General features: G+C 47.2%; 1 protein-coding gene across 6 annotated transcripts in view; it reads right to left on the reverse strand.

Moving 5' to 3' along the window:
* Nucleotides 1-292: 292 nt before the first annotated feature.
* The window catches only part of Tns3 (tensin 3), a 246,093-nt gene continuing 222,291 nt past the window's right edge, over nt 293-24,094 (reverse strand). For all 6 annotated transcript variants that reach the window (XM_048450104.3, XM_087909179.1, XM_048450105.3 and 3 more), the window contains 11 exons: nt 22,240-22,411; nt 20,068-20,705; nt 19,401-19,487; nt 18,052-18,183; nt 14,274-14,369; nt 13,576-13,653; nt 12,526-12,603; nt 6,181-6,349; nt 4,886-4,954; nt 4,766-4,792; nt 293-3,326 (listed from right to left, as the gene is read on the reverse strand). In XM_048450104.3, the coding sequence (XP_048306061.3) occupies nt 3,182-3,326; nt 4,766-4,792; nt 4,886-4,954; nt 6,181-6,349; nt 12,526-12,603; nt 13,576-13,653; nt 14,274-14,369; nt 18,052-18,183; nt 19,401-19,487; nt 20,068-20,705; nt 22,240-22,411 (1,691 nt within the window). In that variant the 3' untranslated portion in view covers nt 293-3,181. The remainder of the gene's footprint in view (nt 3,327-4,765; nt 4,793-4,885; nt 4,955-6,180; nt 6,350-12,525; nt 12,604-13,575; nt 13,654-14,273; nt 14,370-18,051; nt 18,184-19,400; nt 19,488-20,067; nt 20,706-22,239; nt 22,412-24,094) is intronic.

Raw genomic sequence — 24,094 nt, forward strand, 5'->3', positions numbered from 1 at the left:
CACACAAGCTTGAGAACTTGACTTCAAATCCCCGGAACCCACGTGAAGCTGGTGTGGTTGCTGCACGTGTCCATGATCCCGGTGCTCCCACGGCCAGATGAAGTCTGTGGAACAACTAGCCTGGCCTATGTGACAAACAAAGAGAGACTGGTTTAAACAAGTCTGGAGTTGAGGACTCACAACCAATTTGTCTTCTGGTCTTTACACACAACACGTGAAAGGCACCATGTACCCACATTCACAAACACACATACGCACAGGAAAGACTTATAAAAACAAAACAAGACATCTGTTTCATTAGGCTTACCAAGGTCATAATTTTTATTATACTCTGAGTAAGGCTGATATTTAAAGAGCAGAGAAAATGCCTATACAAAAGGTTTATAGAACACTCATTTACATACTGGATATATATTCTTTACAATATAGAATGGTGAAAACTGCGCTAACAGATAAGGCAACATTACAATGTCTCTGACACCGAGGATAAATGCAGTGTGGCTTCTAACATGGGTACAGCCCAACACTGGAGACTATAAGACCATTAATGAGAAGGTTAACGGGACCCTGGCTGTCTATTGGAAGTGGTGGGGCATCACTGAATTTACTCCCAGAATAGCATACTAACTCATGCCCAACTGATGCCCTTGTGACGAAAGCCTGGACAATACCCTTTCCCAATGTTTCTGAGCACACAGTATCGTCTATGATGTTGTGTCTCATCTTATTCTGTTCAATATACACGCTACATGCGGAAGACAGAACCTAGTCCTACTGAGCTGTCTTCCTGTGGTTCCTCAGAGCAAATTCCATGACACCCCGGACCACTTTTTAACTTGAGTAAAGGTCATACCTGGTCAGTCAGTTTTGAAAGCACATTCATGTGGCTTCTGGGATGTATTCCATGCTGACCATTGTGGGAAGCCCTGACATCTCCAATTAATTAGAAGGCTTGCTTCAGCTCTGCCCTGCTGGTTTCTAATTTAGCCCTCTCCCCCCTCCATCAGAAGGAACCTGACCTATGGTCCTTGGGTCACATCTGCATGTAAACCACCACAGGGCATGGCACTTCTTGGCCAGAGCACAAACTTCAGCCCCCGCCCCCACCCCCAATCTGGATTTTAGCTGCATATGAGTAACTGAAACACTAGAAGCCTCTGTGGAAGACATGGGGCCTCTAGGGAATGAAGGCCCATTCCCTCTATCAGGCACTGAATCCGAGTGTGTCCACGAAGGAGGTCCATAAAGACCAAGGCAAATATTTGGCACAGAAACGAGGCACTTGCTTTTGGCCCATCAATAGGAGCTAAAAAGTGGAATGGTCCACCTGTATACACGCACAGACACACACAGGAGATAAAGTGGAATGGTCCACCTGTATACATACATGCACAGACACATACACGAGCTAAAAGTGGAATGGTCCACCTATAGACATACACGCACAGACACATACAGGAGCTAAAAGTGGAATGGTCCACCTGTAAACATACACCATACACACACACACACACACACACACACACACACATACAAAACACACTGATAGAGTTGATTTCAATTCTACACGTAGCTACATCTCTGCCCCTTCTGAAACAGAGAATCCACTACATTGTAGATTTCCAAGCCCAAACCTGACAACAGTGGCCCATCCCAGCTACCAGATGCGCAAGCGGGCAGTGGGCCTTAGAAAGCAGAGAGTGAGACTTTCAGGCTGGAAGGGGGATGATCAGAGCCTTCCTGGGGTGTAGAGTTCGGAAAGGAGGAGATTCTGGTTTTGTCTCCACGAGGTTCTGATGCTCTCCACTCTGGGAAGTGTCGGGCTCACGGGCTTCTTCAAAAAAATCTCTGACCACTGAGAGAAGCAGGCAGGAAGCCTGCAACCCTAGACCGCCAATCTTAGCATGAGCCATCCCCTCTGACTCAGTGGCTAAGATGACCCGGTAAATCAAAGCCAGCCTGGGAGAGTTAGAACTTCTCTTCCTCCCCTTTCCCTCCCTCCTGACATCCACATAGGTCCCCACAGAAGCTGCAGGAGCCACAAGGAGAATCACGGTAACAGCTTAGAAATGCCACGTGCGCGCTGTAGATCGCGCAGGCCTGGAGATGGCCCGGCCAGTCTTGCGGAAGAGACGGAGAATGACCCCAGTGTCTTGGTGTCCCATTTCTCCTAGACATTCCCATCAGGAAAGAAATCATCCACCTCAGGGCAAGACATACCGCTGTGCAAACAGAGGGTGGGCTGCTTGAGGCAAAACTGCCGGGCAGTACTGCAGAAGAAGAACTGGGCGTGCCACCCTGAGACCACTGCTCACCTGCTCCTTGAGGGGACAGTCGTCTCTGGTGTGTCTACAAGGGGACAAGCCTTCTAGCAATCACGGCTTAGTCGGCTGCAGCATTTGACGTGGGTACCGTATGGCAATGGCGAGCGGTTATAAATAATTTGGCATAAGTAAGATATAAATTACATAAAATGGCGTTTTTGATTCCGGCTTCTCGCTTTCCTCTCAAAGTCCTCTAGGCTCTCCATAGCCCGGCTGGCCACCTGCGAGCAGGATCACAGAGTCCCTACCAGCAGCAGTGGGGTCTCTGGCATCGCATGCTCCTCCCCGACACCAGAGGCTGCCGTTGCTCTCAATTCACAGCCTTCCACTGTTCCTAACTTAGATTCCCACCACGTTCCAACCTGCACGCACCTTCACCAACCATGCATGCCCTCCTCAGTTTCATTACCGTCTGCTGCAGAAAGACAAGATGAGGGAGTCGCTGGACAGAGCACTTCTGCCGCCAAGTGGGCACCATGGTTACTCAGCCTTTGCCAAGCAGGCTGGGTGCCCCTCATCCACACAGATGCCTGTGAGGCAGGGACTCGAGGTCGCCTTGTCTTCTTTAGTCTCTCCTTGTATAGCCCTGGCCCGTGGGATGCTGGGGAACCATTTCCTGGCCCAAGATCCTTCCACTCAAAATACGCCTGACTGTATAGGTGTGTCGGATGAGAAGTTACTCTCAGGAAAGGCCAATCTGTAGTGATGTTTGTTCCTGGTTTGAAGAGCTGCCATATTCTCCCCCTCTTGGGTCTGGAATGTGAGGATTTTCAGTCTGGTACAAATGGGGCCCCGCCTCACCCCACTGCCATTTCGAGGGCCTCATGAGGCATCTGGCGGGCTTGGCTATGAGGGACTTAGATCTTCTTAGGGGAGCCAATCATGACCTTTGACACAAAGTTGACAATGGCACTGGCAGGCTGCTCGGGGTCATGCTCTGCAAACAGGTGGCATACGTTGTCTGTAGCACTGCCCTGCTTCCTGGCCACGAATCCAAAGACTCTGCAAGAGACAAGTCTAGGTCAGAGTAGCCAGGAGTGTGTAGCACCACGCACGCATGCACCACACACGCAGCACCCACAAATGCATAAATCACACATGCATGAGCCACACGTGCAGCACCCACAAATGCATGAACCACATGTGCATGCACCAAGCGTGTAACACCCACAAATGCATGAACCACACATGCCTGCAGGATCACACTTTCACACAGCAGCAACCGGGGAGCAATAACAAGTGCACCTACAGAAACCTATGATGTGCCAAGCACTAGCTTGGAGATCCATCCATCACCCTGACCTCTGGTCCTTGAAAACTTCAGGGAGAATGAGTACTGAGCCTAGAGGAATGCTACCCCACCCTAAATAAAAGCTGAGGCCCTGCTTGCTCCTTAGCATCTCTTCTAGAGGGCTGGGGGGTCTTCCAGACACCTTCTACAGGGTCTTAAGCTCCAGCTGGCCATACAAAATCAGGGTCTCCCCTGGAAACTCAAGGCCTTAGGAATTCTAGGAAGAATGCCAGAAGCTCCCAGACCTGTCTAGACCAGACACCCAGAAGGCTAATATGCCAAGGACTCCTCTCAGGCCTGCGAGACTATGATCACTTTAGGAAGCTGTGGCTGCCTGCTACTACTGATCAATTCTTCAGAGCACGAAACGCTCTGAAAGGGGCCTGCGAGGAAGGAGGCATGTGACAGCGGCCACTGGAAATCAGCAGTGAAGACTATGCAGAGGAAGCCAATCTGGGGGGCACAGGGAAGCCTCTGTAGTGGGGTGAGGATTAGGTTCCCTTGATCACCTGAACAGCAATGCTGAGCAGGGAATCAGAACTTGCCAGCCAGAGGGACAAAACATAATCCTTCGAGTTTGGGAAATATTGGGCACAGATTTCAGTCCTGCTCACATACACAGTCTGGGTGCCTCAGCAGTAGGGGCACCCTCTTAAATGGCTGCATTAAGAATCTTAGGGGCTGGAGAGATGGCTCAGAGATTAAGAGCATGGCCTGATCTTCCAAACATCCTGAGTTCAATTCCCAGCAGCTGCATGGTGGCTCACAATCATCTATAATGAGATCTGGTACCCTCTTCCAGCCTGCAGTCATACATGCAGACAGAACACGGTATACATAATAAATAAATATATTTAAAAAAAAGAAATCTGTCTTAGTGTGTATGAAAAAGGACACTACAGATATAATACAGACAGTCATACCCATCCCACCATAGAGGACAAGCCAACACGGTCCAGGCCTGGGCTCCAAAATCCGAACACTTATCCTTATTTTCTGCTTTTGGTTTAACCCAAACAAACATCCCCGTTGACAATGACTGCTTTGTTCTGTTTGGTCTTTTAAATGAGCCCTCCTTTGCAAATCTAGACCTGAGCTCAGCTCCGCACTGTCATTAGCCTCAGAAAGAGAAGACATGCTCGCGACTTACTTAGAGGACGGGCCATCTTTGATCCACCTTGGGAATGGAAAAGAAAAAGAATTTATGTTAACGTTTTGAAATTAAAGGACGCAAGCGTACTTTTTGGTAAAATAAATGAAAAGTTCTTACTTCCTGTCTTGTGGGTCCAAGGCACAGAAAATGACACTGCTCACGGGGTAATGTCTCCTGAAGAAGAGCCTGTGGGGGAGGGGGGTAGAGAGAGGGGGGAGCTCTGGTCAGAGGGCTCTAGGAAGATGGAAGGTGGGCTGAGGAGTTCCTCAGTCCCCAGCAGGATGACTGTGGAGCAGGAACTGTGTGATGCCTTCACTTGTCATTTGGGGAGAAGAACAGAAGCATAAGCGTATGTGAACAACCAACAGCCCGACACTGGGCAGAACGGTTCTTGCAAGGGGCCAACAGAAGCACCGCCAAGAGTGATGGCGTCAGCCACAGGGAAGGTCGGGAGGGGCCAAGGAGCTCTGAGGAGCTGGAAGGGCCACTGATACAACACAGCAGGCAGCTCAGAACCTCTGGACCTCCTGGCTCTCCCAAGGCTGAGCTCATGTCAATAGCACCGTGCATGGTACGTGCCCTTGGCACTCTCTGAGTCACTAAACCCTGAGGTAGATGTTTTGACATAGGTATGAAAGAAGAAAAAACAAATCAAACATCCTGAGGTAAGGAGTTTGCTCAGAGTATCCTGCTGCAAGTGCGGGGAGAAGCCCTGATGAGCAAAGCCAGACTTCTGCTCTGTGGTCCTGCTCTTAGCCCTACTGCATCATCCTGAAATGGCAGGTGTAAGAGTCTATATTCAAACAATTCAGCAACATAGGAAGATGAAGACAAGATCTCACTGAAAGGACTGGCTCTGGGGAAGGCACTCCAAGTATGGGGGCCTGCAGGGAGGCTACCAGTGCACTGAAGGTTCAGGATAGCCTGAACCCCTACATTTGCCACACAAGCTCCTGTACCACACTGTGTTCCGTTGATCAACACGAGCTGCCCACCAGCTATGGAAGTAGGTATGCAAAAACAGAAGCCAGTGGATTCTGGGCCATCTCAACGGTTTTAAAGCAATGACTTAAAAGATCTTTTTAAAAAACAAACAAATAAAAAAAACTTAAAAGAAAATAGCTTTGGAGCTAGAGAGCTGCTCATGGGTAACATCTGCAGAGCAGTCATGAGAACCTGACCTGAGCTCGGATCCTCAGTACCCATGTGAGAGCTGGGGATGCTAGTGTGAGTTCTAACTCTAGCACTGGACGGACTGCGGGAACCGCATGGCCTTGAGCAGATCCCAGGAGCTCACTGTGAGTCCCAGGTTTACTAAGCGACTCTGTCTCAAAGAAAAGAATGGAAAATGACTGAGAGGGACAGTGAGAAGGAGAACTCAGGCCTCCACACCCCTCCCACCCCATACTTACTTTCTCTGGTTGTCAGTCAGGGTGATGCCCTGGGCTGACACCTTGAAGTGTACCACCGTGGACACTGGCGGAGGCTCTTGAACCAGGGTCATACTCAGGGCTTTCTGGACCGCCTGGTGACCAGTGAGGGACTCCATTTCCACAGAGTTCAAGTACCACACATTGCAGGCTGCAAGACAATGCAGAGGGGGTGAGAAGTGCATCCGTCAGGACTGCTGGGGACACACATGCTCCGGCACGTGGTGAGAGACCAACCAGAGGAAGAAAGGACTAGGAGCAATTTCAATGTGTGACCCAGGCCAGGAGCATTGGCAAACACACGCTCCCTGCTTTCCAGTGTCAAGTAAATGCTTGCTCTGGTGCCAAGCAGAGGATATAATAAGCTACTGGGGGCGGCCTGTTGGCGAGAGAAGTATTGTATGCATACAGGATCTTTCCTGGCCCCAGCAAGAGGAAAGACTGCAGCGCTCTCTCTACAATGCAAGCTGGGAGTCACAGCCCGAGGCTCTGAGATCCTAAAGTTCAGGGAGTGCACAGAGTAGCCGTGATGGAGAAGGAAAAGAGGGATGGGGTCTTACACTGACAAGCTGACTGGAAAAGGGAAGTCCCTCCCTCCAATCAGAAGTTAAACGTTAGTCAGGATTGAGCTTCACTGGACCCAGAAGAGAAAGAAAGGGAAGGGAGGAAGGTCTGCCCTGTCCCAAAAAGGAGTAGACACTAGAGAGGGAAAAGACCTTCAAAGACTTGAGACAAATCACCCTTGCTGCTTTCAGGCAGGATTAGGCCTATGAGTTCGGCTCCATGACTGAACACTTGCCCAGCCCCAGCACTGCAAACCAACCCAACAGGACTTTCTTAACTCACAAATAAAACAGAAGTCTCATCTGAAATACTTCTGGTTTTACCTTTATGTGCATGCAAAGGAGTTTGGCCACCCCAGTGTCTACATGCCACTGTTTCGGAAGCAAATGTCAACAAGAAATTTCTAGCCCAAATAAAATGTTTTCACTACTCTGAGCTTAACCAAGTACCTCTTAGTAATAATGGTCCCAAAGAGCCCCAAAGAACAGCCTATATTTATCAACCCCAGTCTGCAGATTAGGCTCAGAGACGGTAAGGATTATATGGGCAGTCAGTCACTCATCCCCGAGTTCAGGCCAAGATGACTTTGCTAGAACAAACTTCATAGAGAACTTCGGTGTTCAGACCTGCCTCACAATTGCAGGTAAGGCCACTAAAGAGGAACTTAAGTCTGGCTGGTTTACTTGCATGTTGATTCCCATCTAAACTATGGATTTTCCTGGGTTCTCTTGCAAAAGAGAGGAAGGTGTCAAAAATTCTTAAAATTAAAATTGTCAAAGGTGTAAAGCCCACAAAGCTCTGATGAAATGGGTACCTTTTATGCTGGGGTCACCCGAGCCCATTCTGGATAATTTAGTCTCATTTTTCAAGAGGATCTGAAAAGCCAGGAAATAACTTTAGGGTCTCACTTCTTCGAAGATTCAAAAAGAAAATCTCCCATAAGCATGTGAGACAGCTAATCCACAGAGGAAAATGTTCTTGTGCAGACGCATGACAGCAGGAAAAAAAAATGGAGATAGATTATGTCCAAGAATAAAGAAAGGGTTAAATTCATTCTCTCAGCGAAATAGGAAGCAACCAGCAAATGGTAATGACGAAAATTATATAGCAACATGGAAAAATGGTTAGCAGGTAATTGGCAAAGCAGAATAAACCATCTCTGCTATGATTAGAACTATAAAATCAAAAGCATGTGTGCTATGAACAGGCACTGGAGAGAAGCCTGGAAAATGGAAGACACACTTCAGGAGGGTGCACACGCCACCTCTGATCCTGTCATGTTGCGCATGCAGTTTCAGATGGCAGCATGTGTGCCTGTGTGTGTGTGAGCACATGCACACGTGTGCGTGCCTGTGTATTTTGACCTAACTACGATGAAAATCCCATAGACTTGGCACACCTCAATGTGGGTCACAGGAAACCAGACTAGACTGCTGTCTTGGAGGCACCACAGGGAGCTTCCTGATAAGGACTGCTCCAACTATGGTACCACGCAAGAGCCTGGTGTTGGGAGATGCTGGGAGAAAGAACACTTCTGGGGCATGACAGTGGGCCAGCACCGACTCCCACAGAGTCAGGCTGTCTCTCATAGGTAGTGTGTGGCAGCAGAGCCAAGTGTTCCTGGAGAGGGGAAACCTGATGCCACAGTGCTGCATGAGCCATCAAGCAGGACAACGGTCTTCAGATCTGCGGCGGGGAGTTCTATGAGCAGCAGGGAGCTCCCGTGCTGGGAAAAGTTTGCATCTGAGGGCGGTTTCAGGTTCACATATTTGAATTCATTCGTGTCACTTATGGGACTTTAGCTTAAGGCGATATGCAGAATTCAGGAAAAATCCCATAGAAAGATGGTCCTTCAAGCGTAGCTTATAGCACCGAAAAAACTAGACAGGCAATCTGGGTGACCATGAAGAGTTGAACTACACAACAGAGCACTATATAACCACAAAAAAATCCTGAGACCTTGCATTTTATACTTGTAAAAACCGTGAGCAAACTCATTACACAACTGCAAAAGGAAGTGTAAAACAATGTACATGAAGGGCAGCCTCAGGCAAGGATGGTGCAAGCTCCACACCCAGACCCGCTGAGCTGAATCTGTGCCTAGGTACTGCTGGGTGGAACGGAGATTCACAATCCTGATGTGTTAGAGATTAAAGGAAAGAATCTCAAAGCAGCCTCAAGTTAAGCCTCACGTCTTAATGCCCAACCCAGATAATTAAACAGACTACAAGGTTTGACAGGAAATCTTATCACTAAGAAAATCCATCCATTTAAAAAAAAAAAAAGATGAATGTTCTTTTAAAAGATGGGAAAATGTGTTTTAAAATAGTGAGCTGCAGCCATTCCACACAAGACTTGGGGAATATTATGGAGGAGCCAGAGGTCAGAGATGACTGGGGTAAAACAGTATCTTCTGAATACACCATGGCTACCACACTCATGAGCTCACAGGAGCACAAGATCAACACAAGATCAACACAAGTCCAACACAGCTGGAAGAGACATACAAATCCCAGTCCCTAGCTGAGGAACCAGTGACAGCTGATGTCTGGTAAAGGAAGGGAGAGCCACACTTTAGCGGGTGTGGTTCCTTCCTGGTAGGTTGACCATGCTTCAGTAAATGGTCCCCATCCCTATGAGTACATCCCTAGGAGAACTCAACTCAGTGAGTTATTACATAAAAAAAGGACATGAGGTTTGGATGAAGAGATGGGAAAGGAGGATCTGGGAGCAGCTGAGGTTACTATGATAAAAATACATTCTATGAAGTTCTCAAAGAGTCAATAAAATATTATATAAAGATAATGTGCTGGAATGGAAGGGAAGATTTAACTTCTAAACACAAGGGCAACAGTGGACATCATTCACATGACCGAATGTGGCATTGATTGGATGGATGTCATTAACAAGGAGAACTATAAGAAACTGCTTACGAAGAGCAATATTACACCAGAGCCGCCCGCAGAGGGACGGTGGTTCTGGCAGTCCTCAGGCGGGACAGAGAAGCAGAGCTTTGCTGCTAACACAAATGCAGATGGTGGTTCAGGCAAGAGGCCAGCGCGCTCTGACCAACGGTCGTTACTTCAGGAGCTCCATCCACGGAGTGGGATGGGACCACGCCACCCACTCAGCTCCATGAGGCCAGCTCTCCCAGATGGCCATGCTACCATGATCCTTTTTCTTCAGGGTTTTATTTTGTTTTGTTTTAAATAAAATTGATACATATTTGTGGTTTAAAAACCAATCATTACTTTTTTTTAATTTTAATTTTTAAATTCATTTTTAAGAGGTAGAATCAAATAACCCAATTAGCCAAAGGCCACACTGATGTCTTAACCTCAGAATATTATAACATCAGTGTGTTAGACACCGGTATGTATCAGTATAACATGGGGTGTTAATCCTGGAGGGCTCCAGGGAGCACCTAAAACAAAATTAGGGGTTTTGAGAGTTTATCTCTTACGTGATACTCAGTGTCTCCTAAAGCCACCATGGGCAGTGGCCCAGGGACAGCCTGCTCAGGCTCAAAAGAACTAGAAGAGAAATGCAAAGGCTGGCTCCCAGAGAAAGGCGTTTCTCTTGGGGTAAGTCCCTGCCACCTTTGCTGTGGCTTGGCTAACCCACCCTTTCAGAAATCTAAAACACATTCCACATTATAAATGAGAAAGTCTTCTTTGGTTGTACAGTGGTCACATAATGGGTTTAACTTTATAGAGGAGACTACATTGGAAGATTACAAATTATACAGAGAAGATAAAGATATTTCTTTAGACTCAACAATGGCATTCTAGCTGGACAGTGAGTCCTTAGGGAGATATAAAACAGCGAGACACCACTGTTCATCGTCAGAACAAGCACATCCTTCAGAGTGACGCCGTCACCTGCATTGAGAATGTGGAGCAAAAGGAAGCTTCCCTATTGCTGGTGGGAATGCAAAATGATACAACCACTATGTAAAAAAAAAAAAAAAGCTCTATACTCTTGCCACATGATCTAGCAATCAGGTTCCTTCATATTTAATCCAAAACGTTGGAAACATACTGACCAGAAACCTTTTTTTAGGAACTTTATTCATACTTGCCAAAATTTAGAAGCAATCAGATATTCTTCAGTAGATACGTGGATAAATAGGCTAAGGCTCACCCAGAGCTGGGAAGATACCTTAGTTGGTAAAAAAAGTTACCAACTAAGAAGTTGTAGTCATGGAAGCTACAAGCATGAGGATTTGAGTTCAGGTCCCCAGAAAGCACACAAAAGCTAGGTGCAGTGATGTGGGACTATAATCTTAGCAATGGGAAGATAGAAACCCATAGATCTTTGATGCTCACTGGCCAGCTGGTCTACCCATTGACCAATGAGTTATAGGCTCAGTGAGAGACTCTACTTAAAAAAAAAATACAGAGTAATTGAGAAAGATACACAATATGGACTTTTGCCTTGAAACACATGTGCACACGTATGCTCAGGCCCTCACATGTATCCGTACAAACACATAAATATGCTCCTGCACTATACACAATGAAAGAAGTCACCAATCCATGAGAGCCACGGAAGAAGCTCAATGCCTATTACCTAGTGAAGGAAACCAATCTTAAAATGCAACAGAGCTTGTGTTTACCGCACAAGTCACTCTAGCAAAGTCCAAACTAGAGAGAGCACAAAATCAGTGGCAGTGAGGGTCTCAACCATGTGGGCGGAATAAGTAGGGAGAGCAGAGGGGAATTTTAGGACAAAGGAAATACTTTGTGTGACATTACACTGATGAGTGAATACCAAAGATATTTCTTAAGCCCATTAACTCCAAGAGTGAACTCTCCATCTCTGGGCGGGGCATTGGGAAATTTAAGCTAGAAACAATCAATAGGGGCCGACAGAGGAGAATCAGTTTTCTTCGTGCATGTGTGTCCTGATAAGTTATTAAACTTTATATGGTCAGGTCTAAATACATGTATATATGAGCAACCCTGAATGGACTCGTGTGTGTGTGTGATAATAATAATAATAATAATAATAATAATAATAATAATAATAATAATAACAACAACAACAACAATTAAAGAAGTAGGGATCAAGAATATGATGGGGAGTAGGGGCATGGAAGAAGTGGGAAAGGGAAGGGAGGGAGAGAAATGATGTAAATTTTCAAGAAATTACAAATTTTAAAAGTCCACGCTCTGAGTAAGCTATGGACTTTACTTGATGATGCAAGGACACTGTCTCATCAGCTGTAGCACCGTGGTGTGGGATCTGAGAGAGAAGAAACAGCATTTATATGGGATTGCTGTGCCTTTATACCTTCCTGTCACGGATGGAGGAAAACCCATTAATGAAGGTATTTCCACAGAGCAGCCTGGTCTCACCACAGGGACGGCAGAGCGGGCCCAGCAGCTGACTCACGTTGCCTGACTGTTGAGTCACAATTTCAGGACATTTTTGCATTTTCAGCTGGCAAGGCAGGTCACCCACATCCTGCCGTGCTGCACCCCCACCTCCGCCCCCACACTAAATACAGGACTTGACATTTATCCCACTGAATTGGTCTTGTTCGAGTCCGACCAACAGCTTCAGTCTCTTAAGCCCTGACCCCGTCTCCTCGCAGCTGTGCCCCACCCAGCCGCACCAAGCGTCTATAAAAGGAAACTTGCTTCACAGTCCACAGAAAAGCAGGAAGGGAAGTCTGAAGGGAAGTCCTAGCGCGGAGTTTGGTTCTGCCCAGAGACTCAGAGGCACAGAGACAGAGAGAACAGGGATGTATCCACTGACCTGCCCCCTGCTTCAGCAACTCGGCTGCTGAGTTGGCCGCTGTCTGGGGAGAGTTTTCTGCTATTTCCTCCAGGGGATCTGCAGGAAGATGGAGGGGAAGAAAGAAATAAGTGCTCCTGCCACAGTAGTCCACACAACAAGAACAATTTTATGACAGACTTCGCAGATGGTGAAAACCATTAACTTTCAATAGTCCAAGTCTACAGAAACTGCCATCCCATTCGGAACAGAGATGAGGGTGGCATGTCCTCCCCGGAAAACATCTTCCTGGTCTCCGAATTCATTTACATGAATGATGAAAATTTAAAAGAAAAATCCCATTTACCTCCCGGAAAGCTGGAATACACAGTCGACGCAACATATCCCCTGGATATTAATTTCTAAAAATTATCCTCGGTATTTTCTGACAAATATCTTGTTTATTCATGCCCTAAATTTAACCATAGCAGATATGTCCCATTTTGTAGGTCTGTAAATCTGTAACACAAGTGACCTTGAAAATCAATCTGAGAATATGTGTGTGTGTGTATACACACATACATACACATATACACATGTGCATATACAAATGAACTACTTACTTATGTATATATATTTTACATAAATGTATGTCTATGGACCTCATGAATGCCCGGTACCCAAGGAGGCCAGAAAAGGCCAGATCCCCTGGGATGGGAGCTATAGATGCTCCACCTGACATGAGTGCTGGGAATTGAACCCGGATTCTCTGGAAGAGCAGTCAGCGCTTTAACCACTGAGCCATCTCTCCAGGTCCCCCAGTGTCTCACATCTTTAAGCTGAAGAGTCTTTGTTTTCTAGAAACGTTCCAATGTGTAATGTCTTGGAGCTATTGTTTTCAGCGGGGCCTTCTTCCTTCTTAATTCAGGCGGCCACCTGCTTTCTTTGAGGTTTATGTAGAGCACTCGTCATTAAAGAATCCTCGTCTAATTGTTTTTCTAAGGCTCTCCACGGGTCCTGGGAGCAGCACGCGGTGCACAATGCTGCAGAGCCTACACACGGCCCGTCTACACTCAGCCCTCCACCACATACCTCTCTCTGGAATGAGCAGCTTGCAGGGCAAAGCCAAGGGCGTAATGGAATGCTGGCACACCAAAGCTGTCAGGCTCCCTGCAGGGGTAAGAGCAAATGAACACCCCAAGTTCTTCACCTGCTGTGTGTTGAGCCAGAGAATCAGTGAGATCAAACTCCCCAAAGCCAAATCTTTATACTGTGGGATGTGACCCAAAACTCCCAGAAATAATAAGGTCCCAAGTCAGTAAAGAGGTTGATCAAGGGACTTGTGGTATATTCCTAGCACATCCATTGCTTTGCAAGTATGAATTGCCCGTGCTTCTTAAGGAGGAGGATGCGAGGTTCTCAGTCTATCCAGAAGATTATGAAAGACTCTTGTTTACCAAGGTGGGGGAAGGCTCTGGCGGTGGCTCTGTGCTATTCCTTGTGCCTGAAGGATGGGGATACACTGAGCTCCAACCCTGATAGGACCCATCAGCTAACTTTCACAGTATTTGTTGGCTTGTCTTATTCTAGTTCTGGGAGGTCCTTTCCATTGATCTGGCTCTGACAAAGGTGTTGAAGACAGTTACACTTTCAGTTTATCTTAAAAACAAGACTTCAAATGGCAGCAGCCATAGACCTGGGAGCTGAAATGAGAGTAACCCACCATGGCAGGGAGGCCCTCGGATCTCAAGCCAACCTGAAGCCTCAAGAGAGCGTCTCAAGTAACTCACCAAAATAGGGTTCATTAGAGCACCCTTTCAACCGCACGCCCTTTGGAGTACACTCTATCAAGAAATGCCGGACAAGTTCATTGGACAAATCTCCGGCTGTGGAAAGAACAACAAAAAAACCCACTTTTTAAAATTTAAAACATCAGAGTAGGGGGAAAGATTAGGAAGAGGGAAAATTGGAGAGCGATGGACAGATGGTGAATGGTTGGACAGACACACAGACAGAGCCTGCAGATACAAAAGCTAAGAGCTATACCTAAGAAGGCTCCCTCTGAACAGGACTAAACTGCTTCACTATGGGGCTACGTAGAAGCACCCTTGGGATGGTCAGTAGGCAGTGTGATAAGCCAGGTGGATAGTAAAACCTCTTGGAGTAGCAATGCAGAAACTACGAGAACCCCACCCCCCCAGGCACCTTCAGACATTACAAGAACTCCCAGAGAAGGGATGGATTAGCAGCTCAGAATGGCACTGGCTTTGAAGCACTGGCTACATTCCTCTGAGAGAGACAAGGGCATTGAGGTTCGGGCAGAAAAGACTTCAGCAAAGAGCTGGAAGGATGCCAGCTCTCTGGGTGAGGTGGAGCTGACAGCTGGATACAGAAACGCCTTCAGCACCAAGTATTCTGCTACGCAGGAGCAGCATTCCACTATACTGATAGCAAACAGAACACTTGCTTTCATGCCAACTGCTGAACCCAAAGAGGAGAGGCACCAGGAGAAGCCACTAAATGGAAAATGTTCTGAAGATGGAAAAGGACAAACGGAACCAGGAGAAACAGAAGCTTTCAAAGCTGCTCAAGTCTACAGACACCCCATGTGCTGTGTCTCTCTCTTCTACCGCTGCCTTTACCACCCTCCATAAGAGGTGACCTCTCAATATTGTTGCTGCTGAAACCTCCTGGTAGCAAGATCTGCTGGATTTGTGCCTGGAGGGGTTGCCTGACTAGGCGGAACATCCCTAGTCCCAAATTCAAAACCTGGAAGACTTGGAGCACCAGTATGAAGCCATAAATGGTAGATTTTATACCATGAAACTTCAATTCATGTACAAACTAATAGAAAATATTGTATGATGGAACCTTCATTATGCATGAAGTGTGCATGAATTCTATACAAAAGGTAAATGAATTTAATGTTAAGGTTTGGGTCTCCCAGGTCCCATTCTCAGCACCCATATGGCAGCACACAACTGTCTGTAACTCTAGCTTCAGGATATCAGACACCCTCTTCTGCTCTCCATGGGCACCAGAAATGTACACACTATACAGGCACATGGACAGGAAAAACACCATACAAACAAAATAATAAAGTAACGAAAAAAAAAAAGTAAGGACTTGAGCCTCATTCCCAACGTATCTCACTCAATATGCACAAATGAATACTTTAAAATCTGAAACTGATCAGAAATCGCGGACACGTCTACTTGATGAGGGTCACATGATGAGGGATACTGAGCTGGAATTAGGCTCCAGATGATGCTTAGACACAAGAAGACCCACAGTGATGGCGCATGTCAGCACTTTCTAGGGGCAGTCAAGCTTGCAGAAGGGAATCATGTGATCCCATTAAAGTCCACGGCCAATAAAAAGGAGGAAATAGACACATGGTCCATCCTCTGTGGGAGGAGAAGATGCAGGACTTCCAGTCTAATGGAAACACCCACTGAAGGTCTGGATTTTACTTGTGGGAAAATGGCCCCATGCAGACCCTGCTGCCAAGGCCTTTTTGGAAAGCGGAGTCTAGAATGACCACAGCTGTCTCATCTCAGGATGACTGGAGGTGGCACAGTCATTTGGTAAACTCTTCTCTCAAATCTATCCTTGGACTACAAGATGCAAATGTCGAATACAGACCTGGGTGCACACCCAGAGATGAGACTGCATCCTTCTCCACCATGGAAGCTTCCATGCTGACACTGCTACTCACATAGCCTTGACTTTGTTCCTTTATCCTCAGACTCAGGAAAGTTGGCCCAAGGCAGGATTATGTTCCCAGACTTTAATAGACTTTCCCTGGTATGTCCCTAAGCAGTGCTCCCAAGTAAGACCTGGCAGTCCTCAACAGCTACATCGGAGTGAGCGCTTGGTGATGAAGGCCTGTATTTTTATCCAATAATAGCATTCTGTTGAGCACCTTATGATAGAAACCCTAGATGTTCTTCTATGAGGCCACATTTGTGTGATCTCACTTATCCTGTTCCCTCACCAGAAGCCCTGCCAACACCCACAGGTTTAGGGGGGAGACTCTCTGACTGATCCCCAAGTGCCTCCCAACCTCATTCCCTAGCCATGCAGGACAAGAACATTTCAGAAAGCAGGTCAGCTACCCATGCCCGAGGCTGGCCCCATCTGCAACCACATCTTATATTCTTGGGACCGCTCGAAGCTGTTTGCTCCAGGAAGCTTTCAGCATAGACTTCATGTAAGGATTTGGATGAATTTTCTCAGATCCAGGCATGAAGTGGGAAAGCAGGCACCCGCTTGTCTTTATGTGCAGGAGGTACCTCTAGTGTGCTGTTTCTGATTCCTCTGGCCTGCTAACGCAATCAATGTCTCCCCCCCACTCCCCTCATAGATCCATGTGGCAAAGGATCAGCTCTCAGAGAGGCATTCTGGTGGGCAGCAGAGACCATGAGAAGGTCTGGGGAGGTCTTAGGGTCACTGAAGGCATGCCCTCAAGGGAAGTGGTGAAATCTAGCTTCCTCCTCAGCCTCTCCTTTCACCCTGCAGGCGGAGGGTGACTGTGTACTCCCTTAGGCACAAGCGTGCTATCATGATGATTCATCACTGGCCTGGTACCAGAGCCAACCAAATGAGCTGAACCATCTAAAACCGTAGGCCACAGCAAACCCTATCTCATGATAAGATAATTACCTCTGGCATCTTGTCATGGGGCTACCACACACACTCCTCATGGCCTGAGGCTGCTCTTTCCCCTAGTCCAAAATGACCATTTGGATGGTAAAGAGAAGGCAAAGAAGACTTTTCCCTTGCCAGGGCTGGTGAGATGTGGTAAAGACGGTTATATATAGGGGCAGAGGGAGTAGACAAGCAAACAACGAAAAAGTCGACCAACAATGGAAAATATATTACAATATATTTGTAAAACAAAACAGAGTGGCTGGAAAGATGACTCAGAGTACTGGCTGCCTGCCCTTCCAGAGGACCTGAGTTCAATTCCCAGCACCCACATGGAGGCTCACACCATCTATAGTGAGATCTGGTGCCCTCTTCTAGGCAGCAGGCATACATGCCAGCAGACCACTGTATACTAAATAAGAACAAATAAATAAAAGTTTAAAAAATAATAATTTAAAAAAAGATATCTCTGAAAGAGAATAAAAGCCATAATCTCGGACGCCAGAGGCGCAGGGTTCTGACTCAAAGTGAGACACATAAGAACAAGTACATTCGTTTTCACAATGCAAGTTAAAAATAGAAAAAAAATAATCATTTCGGAGATGAGTCTGCCTGTGAGTGATAAGCCCAAGCAGTAATGTCTTCCACATGGTCACTTAAAGAAGGAAGGGCTGACAAGGAAACAGGGTGCCTTCCTGGGTTCTTGGTTCTGCTGTATTATGAAAAACATCACTTGTTTAAAACAAAAAAAGATAAAATGTATAAATAATGCATGCTCTTAAATAAGATAACTACCTAAGGAAATAACCTTATAAAGCAAACACTAAAGGGACCAGTGCAGGCAGCTGCCACTCTCTGTCACTGTTTTCACCTCAAAACAAAGCGCATACACACCCCAGCTGTTCCACGGAACCTTACCTTTCTTGTTCAGGTGCAAGACAGAAGGAGGGGGTGTGGCCACCTTCATGGCCAGGCCGTAGGCCCCGCGGAAGGAGTGACTGTCCCTCACGATGAATGACCCAGGAGCTTTGTCCTTCAACATGGCAATGGCTAGAGGAAGGAAAGGCATGGATGACCGCAGGGGACCAAGGCCACTGCCTGCTCGGACCCTAAGATGGCTCCCCCTCTGAAAAATCACACTGATGCCTGAGCCCCAATGTTCAATACGACTGTCCTCTTGGGGTTGAGCGATGGTACCAAGGGATGGTTCAGCTGCTTGAAGGTGGACTGTGACAAAGCAAGGTCACTGACGTCCCCTCTCTTCTGCATGTTTGTACGTGCTCCTCTCTTCATCAGTGTGAAACTGGTGCTGATATGCTTGAAGTGCCCTACCTCCAGGACTCCTTTATAACCAAACCTCAGGGGCTCTCGACAGCCACAGAAGATGGACTAAGACTGTCCCTTCTTCCAGCTGATTCTGCATCTGGGGCTAGTGGGGGCCCAGCCTGGCAGACAGACATGGAGTAAGAAAAATGCTGTCTCTCCACCTGTGCTGCTGCACAGGGAAAGAGGAGTCAGGAGAGCACGGGGACACTGGCAGCAGGGGCTGCTCTGCGGAGCCCTTGGATTGTTAACCAGCTCTTACAAAGGTGGCCTCAGGGAAACGGAAGTCTTCCCAGGCCCTGGTTGTTTTCCCTACTTCTTTTCCATTTAAAATGGCAACAGCTTCCTTGAGTCCACAGGAAGGCCTAGAGTCTCCATCTCTACCATCTCTAAGGTCTAATGGCAGAACATCATGGAGAAGACTGAACTTCTAAGAGATGGAGGGCCCCCGTGAGCTCCTTGTGTATGGGACAACCAGACAGGCCACATGTGCAGGTTCATGCAGGCTACAGGAAGCTTGTGATAGAGCTCCAAATACTCCACTCCCCTTCACAGCCTGTAGCCACCAAGCTGACTGTCCCCCAGTGCATCTCTCTCCTCCATGGCCCTCTCTGCAATTCTCTGAGGGGTCCTTAGTAGAGACCTGAACAGAATGTCTCTTCCTCAAAAGCAGCAGTGGGCTGGCATGGCTGGTGAGCTTACGGAAACAGCCAGTGTTCATACTCCATACACTGGGATGTCTATGGCTGAACCCGCTTCTCACCCAGACCCTAACTGGTACTGAGTTTTTGCCATGATAATGTGAAGGTTGTGAAATTTTCCCCAGAGGCCTATAAGAAAGGTGTGCCTTGCTCTGATTGGATCCGTACTGCAGGAGTTCCTGATACGAGGACCCAGAGACCAAAGATGGCTGACGCTGCAAGAGGTCCCTGGTCCCCACCTACCTTGTTCTCTGGAGATATCTGCCTTGTACCAGAACTTGGAAGTGTCCTGAACAAACTTCACAATCACGAGTTTATCGTTTGGGCTATCTGTGAATCAAAATTATCATACAGAATATTTTTATTGCTATCTCATTTATGATGAGGATGCAAATTTAAATCTATGCCTAGGTGGGAGGGATAGGCATGCGGGTCCTAAGTGGGGAAGGAAACGCAGATCCAAGGACTGAATAGTATGGTACGCCAGTGCCTCATGGCCTCGTGGTGCAGTGCAAGACACAGATGTTTCCAATCCCAGAAAGGAGACCCCAGAAGCAAGGTTGGTGTCAAACACTTGAAACAGTTCATAACTCAATTCGATTAATTCTTTAACTGGGAAAAAGAAAGTAACTTTCAAAGATCTCTATTTTCAGGTCAAAGAGAAGCCAGAACTATTGCGGCATCTGCACTGTCTACGGCTGGAATGTGTCTGCAGTGGGCCAAGGAGGGAGCAGAGCAAATCTACCAGAAGCGTGGTGGCTCAAGTTTTAGGCCAGCAGTAGGAGAAAGAGCTATCAGGGGTCTAAGCTGTTCCTGCAGAACATATGAGTTAACCCTGGAGATCCGCTCAAAAGGGAAACCCCAGACAGAGCCCTCCTCCCTAAGGGAACAGGCAGAGGCGGAGACATACCTGGCAAAGGTGAGGCCACTTCTGAAGGCTTGCAGAAGTCTGGAAGGACATTCGGGAAGGGGATGCTCATAGTGCTCCCGCTGTGGGGGCTGGAGAAGCCACTGGAGGAAGGGGAGACGGAGCCCAAGGACCGATCGCCCTCTGAGGCTCTCTTCTTCTCAGGGAGGGGTGGCTGCCCAGGTAGGCTTACCCCCTGGTTCTGCAGGCCTGGACTGTGATGGCTGCTGAGTCCAGGTGACACCGTGAGAAAGTTGTGGGACAGGAAGCCGTTGTCAGGAGCTCCTGCCGTTGTCAGAGAGGTTCCAGGAACTGGTGATGTGCCATGAGAATTGACCAGCAGGGCACCTGGGTCCTCGCTGGGAGGAAGGCCACTTGCTACCTGGGCAGTGCTGAAGCCTAAGAAGGCTTGGCTGCCTGCAGTGGGCAGAGCATCCTGAGGCTCGGACATGGACAGCTCATGGCTGTGGAAAGAGGCCTGGAGCTCTGAGGACTGGAAGCGGGGCAGCCCTGGCGAGTCCTTGCCAGCGTTGCAGAATTCATGGGTGTTGAGAGAACTTTCAGAAGGGTGGCTGTTCCCCAAGAGGGTTAGGGTGGACTTGGGGCTGCTCTCCACCCACTGGCGTTCTGCAGAAGACGGGCTGTTCAAAAGACAAAAATAGCCATGAGGGAACGTAAGGGACTTAAGGTTATCACGAAATAAGCAACCATTGCAAGACACAGAGAAGACGGGGCTGGGAAATTGGGCACTGAGGCTTGTGGGGCAGCAGAAAAGATGCAGTATCCCCCATCCCTTAGATGTGTTTCAGAGACACTGGTCAACCTTGGTCTTGAACTGAAAATTCCAGAAGTTGTAAATGTCATTCTGAGTGGAATGGTGAGTTAAAAGCCACCCTACCCAATTATGCCCAGGTTGTGTACTTTCCCTGATTCGGCGTATCCATGTGGTATATGCTACCCGCTCTTAGTCAGTAGTCAGATGACTGGCTTGTGTTGTATGACTGTGTTCATGTTCAAGTAACTCTCAGGTTACTTAAAAATGTCCCCAAAGGGGCTGGAGAGATGGCTTAGTGGTTAAGCGCTGGCCGCTCTTACAGAGGACCAGGGTTTGATTCCCAGCACCCACACAGTGGTTCACGACTACTTGCAACTCCTAGTCCAGAAGGTCTGATGCCCTCTCCTGGCCCCCACAGGGACCAGGCATACGTGTGGTAAACAGACAAAGATGCAGACAAAACAGTCATTCAATAAAAATAAATAAACACATAAACATTAAAAAATAAAAATAGTACCAAAGAGCAAGAGAAGATGCTGGTGACGGGCTATGCCAATGGGAATCTGTAATGTACTTCCTTTGAGAAAAGGTATGAATAGGTACAAATGCTTTAGAAAAGCGTATTATGTGCAGGGTTTCGTCCTGTCTAGAATCTCAGGCATCAACCAGTCCCCAGACCAAATATAGTTCTTGTAACATAAACACAGTTAAACTGATACACACTAGGTACAGACTCTATACATGATATCAAATCATTTTAATTTTTAATTTTTCAAAATCTATTCTATCTATCCATCCATCCATCCATTCATCCATCCATTTATCTATCTATCATATTTCTTTCTGTTGATTTTTCGGGACAGGGTTTCTCTGTGTAGTCCTGACTGCCTTGGAACTCACTTTTTAGACCAGGTTGACCTTGAACTCACAGCCTGCCTCTGCCTCCCAAGTGCTGGGACTAAAGGCGCGTGCCTCCACTGCCCAGCTGACTCCCTTTATTTTAATGGGAAAGGAAACTGGAAACCTATACACAGCACATGGGGGAGTTTAATTTTACTTTGGGCCAAAGTAGCGGTTGGCCTTACTGGTTTTCTTTTTAAAACAAAAGAGGACAGTTTGGCTGCCACGGCCCTTTTCTTCCTTTCCATTTTTTTTTTTTTTGCAAAGCCTTTTGGGATGTTTTCCTATGTGCTCATGTATTTTCCAGGGTCAGCGCACAAGAGCAAGTTCCATGAGTCGTGGTGTCTGGCACACAGTCTGGGCCACGGGCTCTTCTCCACCATAACTGAGTGGGGTCTCACTGTTGGGCCCTGCTCTTCCCAGTCTTTCTTTTCTACTCTCCGTGGGGTGCTCTGGCCTCTGAGGGGAACTTCTAACAGGGTGACATCCCTCCTTCCTACCTCTCTCTCCTCTGGCCAGGTCCATTGCTGGAGACTGTACAGGAGGATGCGAACATCTGCTGGAAGCTGGGTGTGGCGGGCATATCCGCCCGGAGCATGGTGGGTTTGGGTCCGATGGGGCTCTCTGACATCCCCACAGTGTGGCTGTTAATCTCTGGGCAGCCTCGTGGTTCTGAAGGAAGGAAACAGAAAGCAGAGAGACCCTGATTATGTGAGTCACAATGTCACAATCTCAGCCCTTTCCTGTGTCCATAATGAGCTGATTTGCTCATGGCCATGATGAACCATGACAGCAGTAACACAGGAGGCTGGAGGGGGTGGCTTTGAGCTACCGTGTGTATATTTTAATCCATCACTGTTACCAAAAGAGAAAACAGCTGATTCGGCCTCCATCTGCATGGTCCATCCTGAGCTGGCGGCTCATGTATGTATGGCCCATCCTATAAACCAGCAGGTGTCTTCTTCCACGAGATGCTCTCTTCCCTCTCTTCTCTTGAGCACAAGCCTTGGAGAGCTGTCATCTGGCATGCTTACCTTTCTTTCTGCTTCCCACCCTCCCAGATTAGTGATCCTGGGGCTGCACGTCCACATAGATATGGAGCTACATGCTATTCTTGGGAGATAAAGATACAAGTTCAAAATTGCCAAGGCATCTGGGACCAAGAAGGCCAAAGTCAGAGAGAAAGGAGTCTTGGAACAAGTCAGGTATACCTCAGTCCTAAGCCTCAGGGGTTGGTACCAAGTACTCAGTAACAAGAGGCTCCTGGGAGCTAAAGGGGCCTTGAGCAGTTTCTTCTGAGTGGTAACAAAAGCCTAAGTGTGGGAAATACTCAGGAAGCATGACCCTGGCCAGTGACAAAAGCTTTCAATGCCCTACGCCCCAGGGCACCAGAGACAGGATACGACAGCTTTCATGCAGCCTACTTAAAACCATATCTTCTCTGAGGAATACCCCAACATTCCAAACCTCCATCTCACTTTAATTTTGATACAATCTTAAACTCCTAATTAAAATATTGTCAGGAAATACAGTAAGTGGAAGAAAACAAACAAACAAACAAATCACCACCCTCCCAAACAAAACCTCACCAAACAAAAGACACAGCTGGTTCTAAATTTGGAGTTAAAACACAGAGACTACAAAGAAACATAAAATAAAGAATTGCACATTTCACCGAAGAACCTGGGTCCCTAATGATAGTCAAATGGAAACTCTAGAAATTAAAAGCAGAACAACTAAAAGACACAGGGGGCTAAGGACTTCAGGAGTGGACTGGACTCAGCAGAGAAGAGGTTGAGGAGGAATTGTGCAGGGGAAACACCGAAGCAAGGACGGAAAAGACAAACTCAGCCAGAGAGACCGGGGCCAGGAAGAAAGCGTCTACGACGTGAAACCTACAGGGAGCAGACAGAAGCAGAAGCCACGCTGGAAAAGACATTTACTGAGAATTTACCAAAATACCAAAGAAGTCAAACCACAAGTTAGAAGAAAATTACCATGGATACCAGAATAAGATAAATGAAAAGAGCGGACAGCTAGCTAGTATGGCAAAAACTTGTGGAAACCAAGACAAAATCTTAAATGCTGGGTCTTGCTCATTGGGGGCCATGATGGGACACGAACTTTTGGGCTGCATTTTTCAGCGTTTATTAAAATTCTCAGTATAGAAGAACCCAGAACTGATGCGATATTTCAATAAATGACAGGGCGAATGCCCCTGTTTTCTGGGGTTTATCTGTATATCCTTGGGACAGGTGTGGTCTCCTTATCCCCACTTCCCCAGTACAATCCGTAACAGATATTGACAACACAGATGCTTGGTGCGCTAGTTAACAGCTGTATGGTTTTCTAAGT

This window comes from Myodes glareolus, chromosome 8, assembly GCF_982192425.1.
Source record: "Myodes glareolus chromosome 8, mMyoGla1.1, whole genome shotgun sequence".
Lineage (NCBI taxonomy): Eukaryota > Metazoa > Chordata > Mammalia > Rodentia > Cricetidae > Myodes > Myodes glareolus.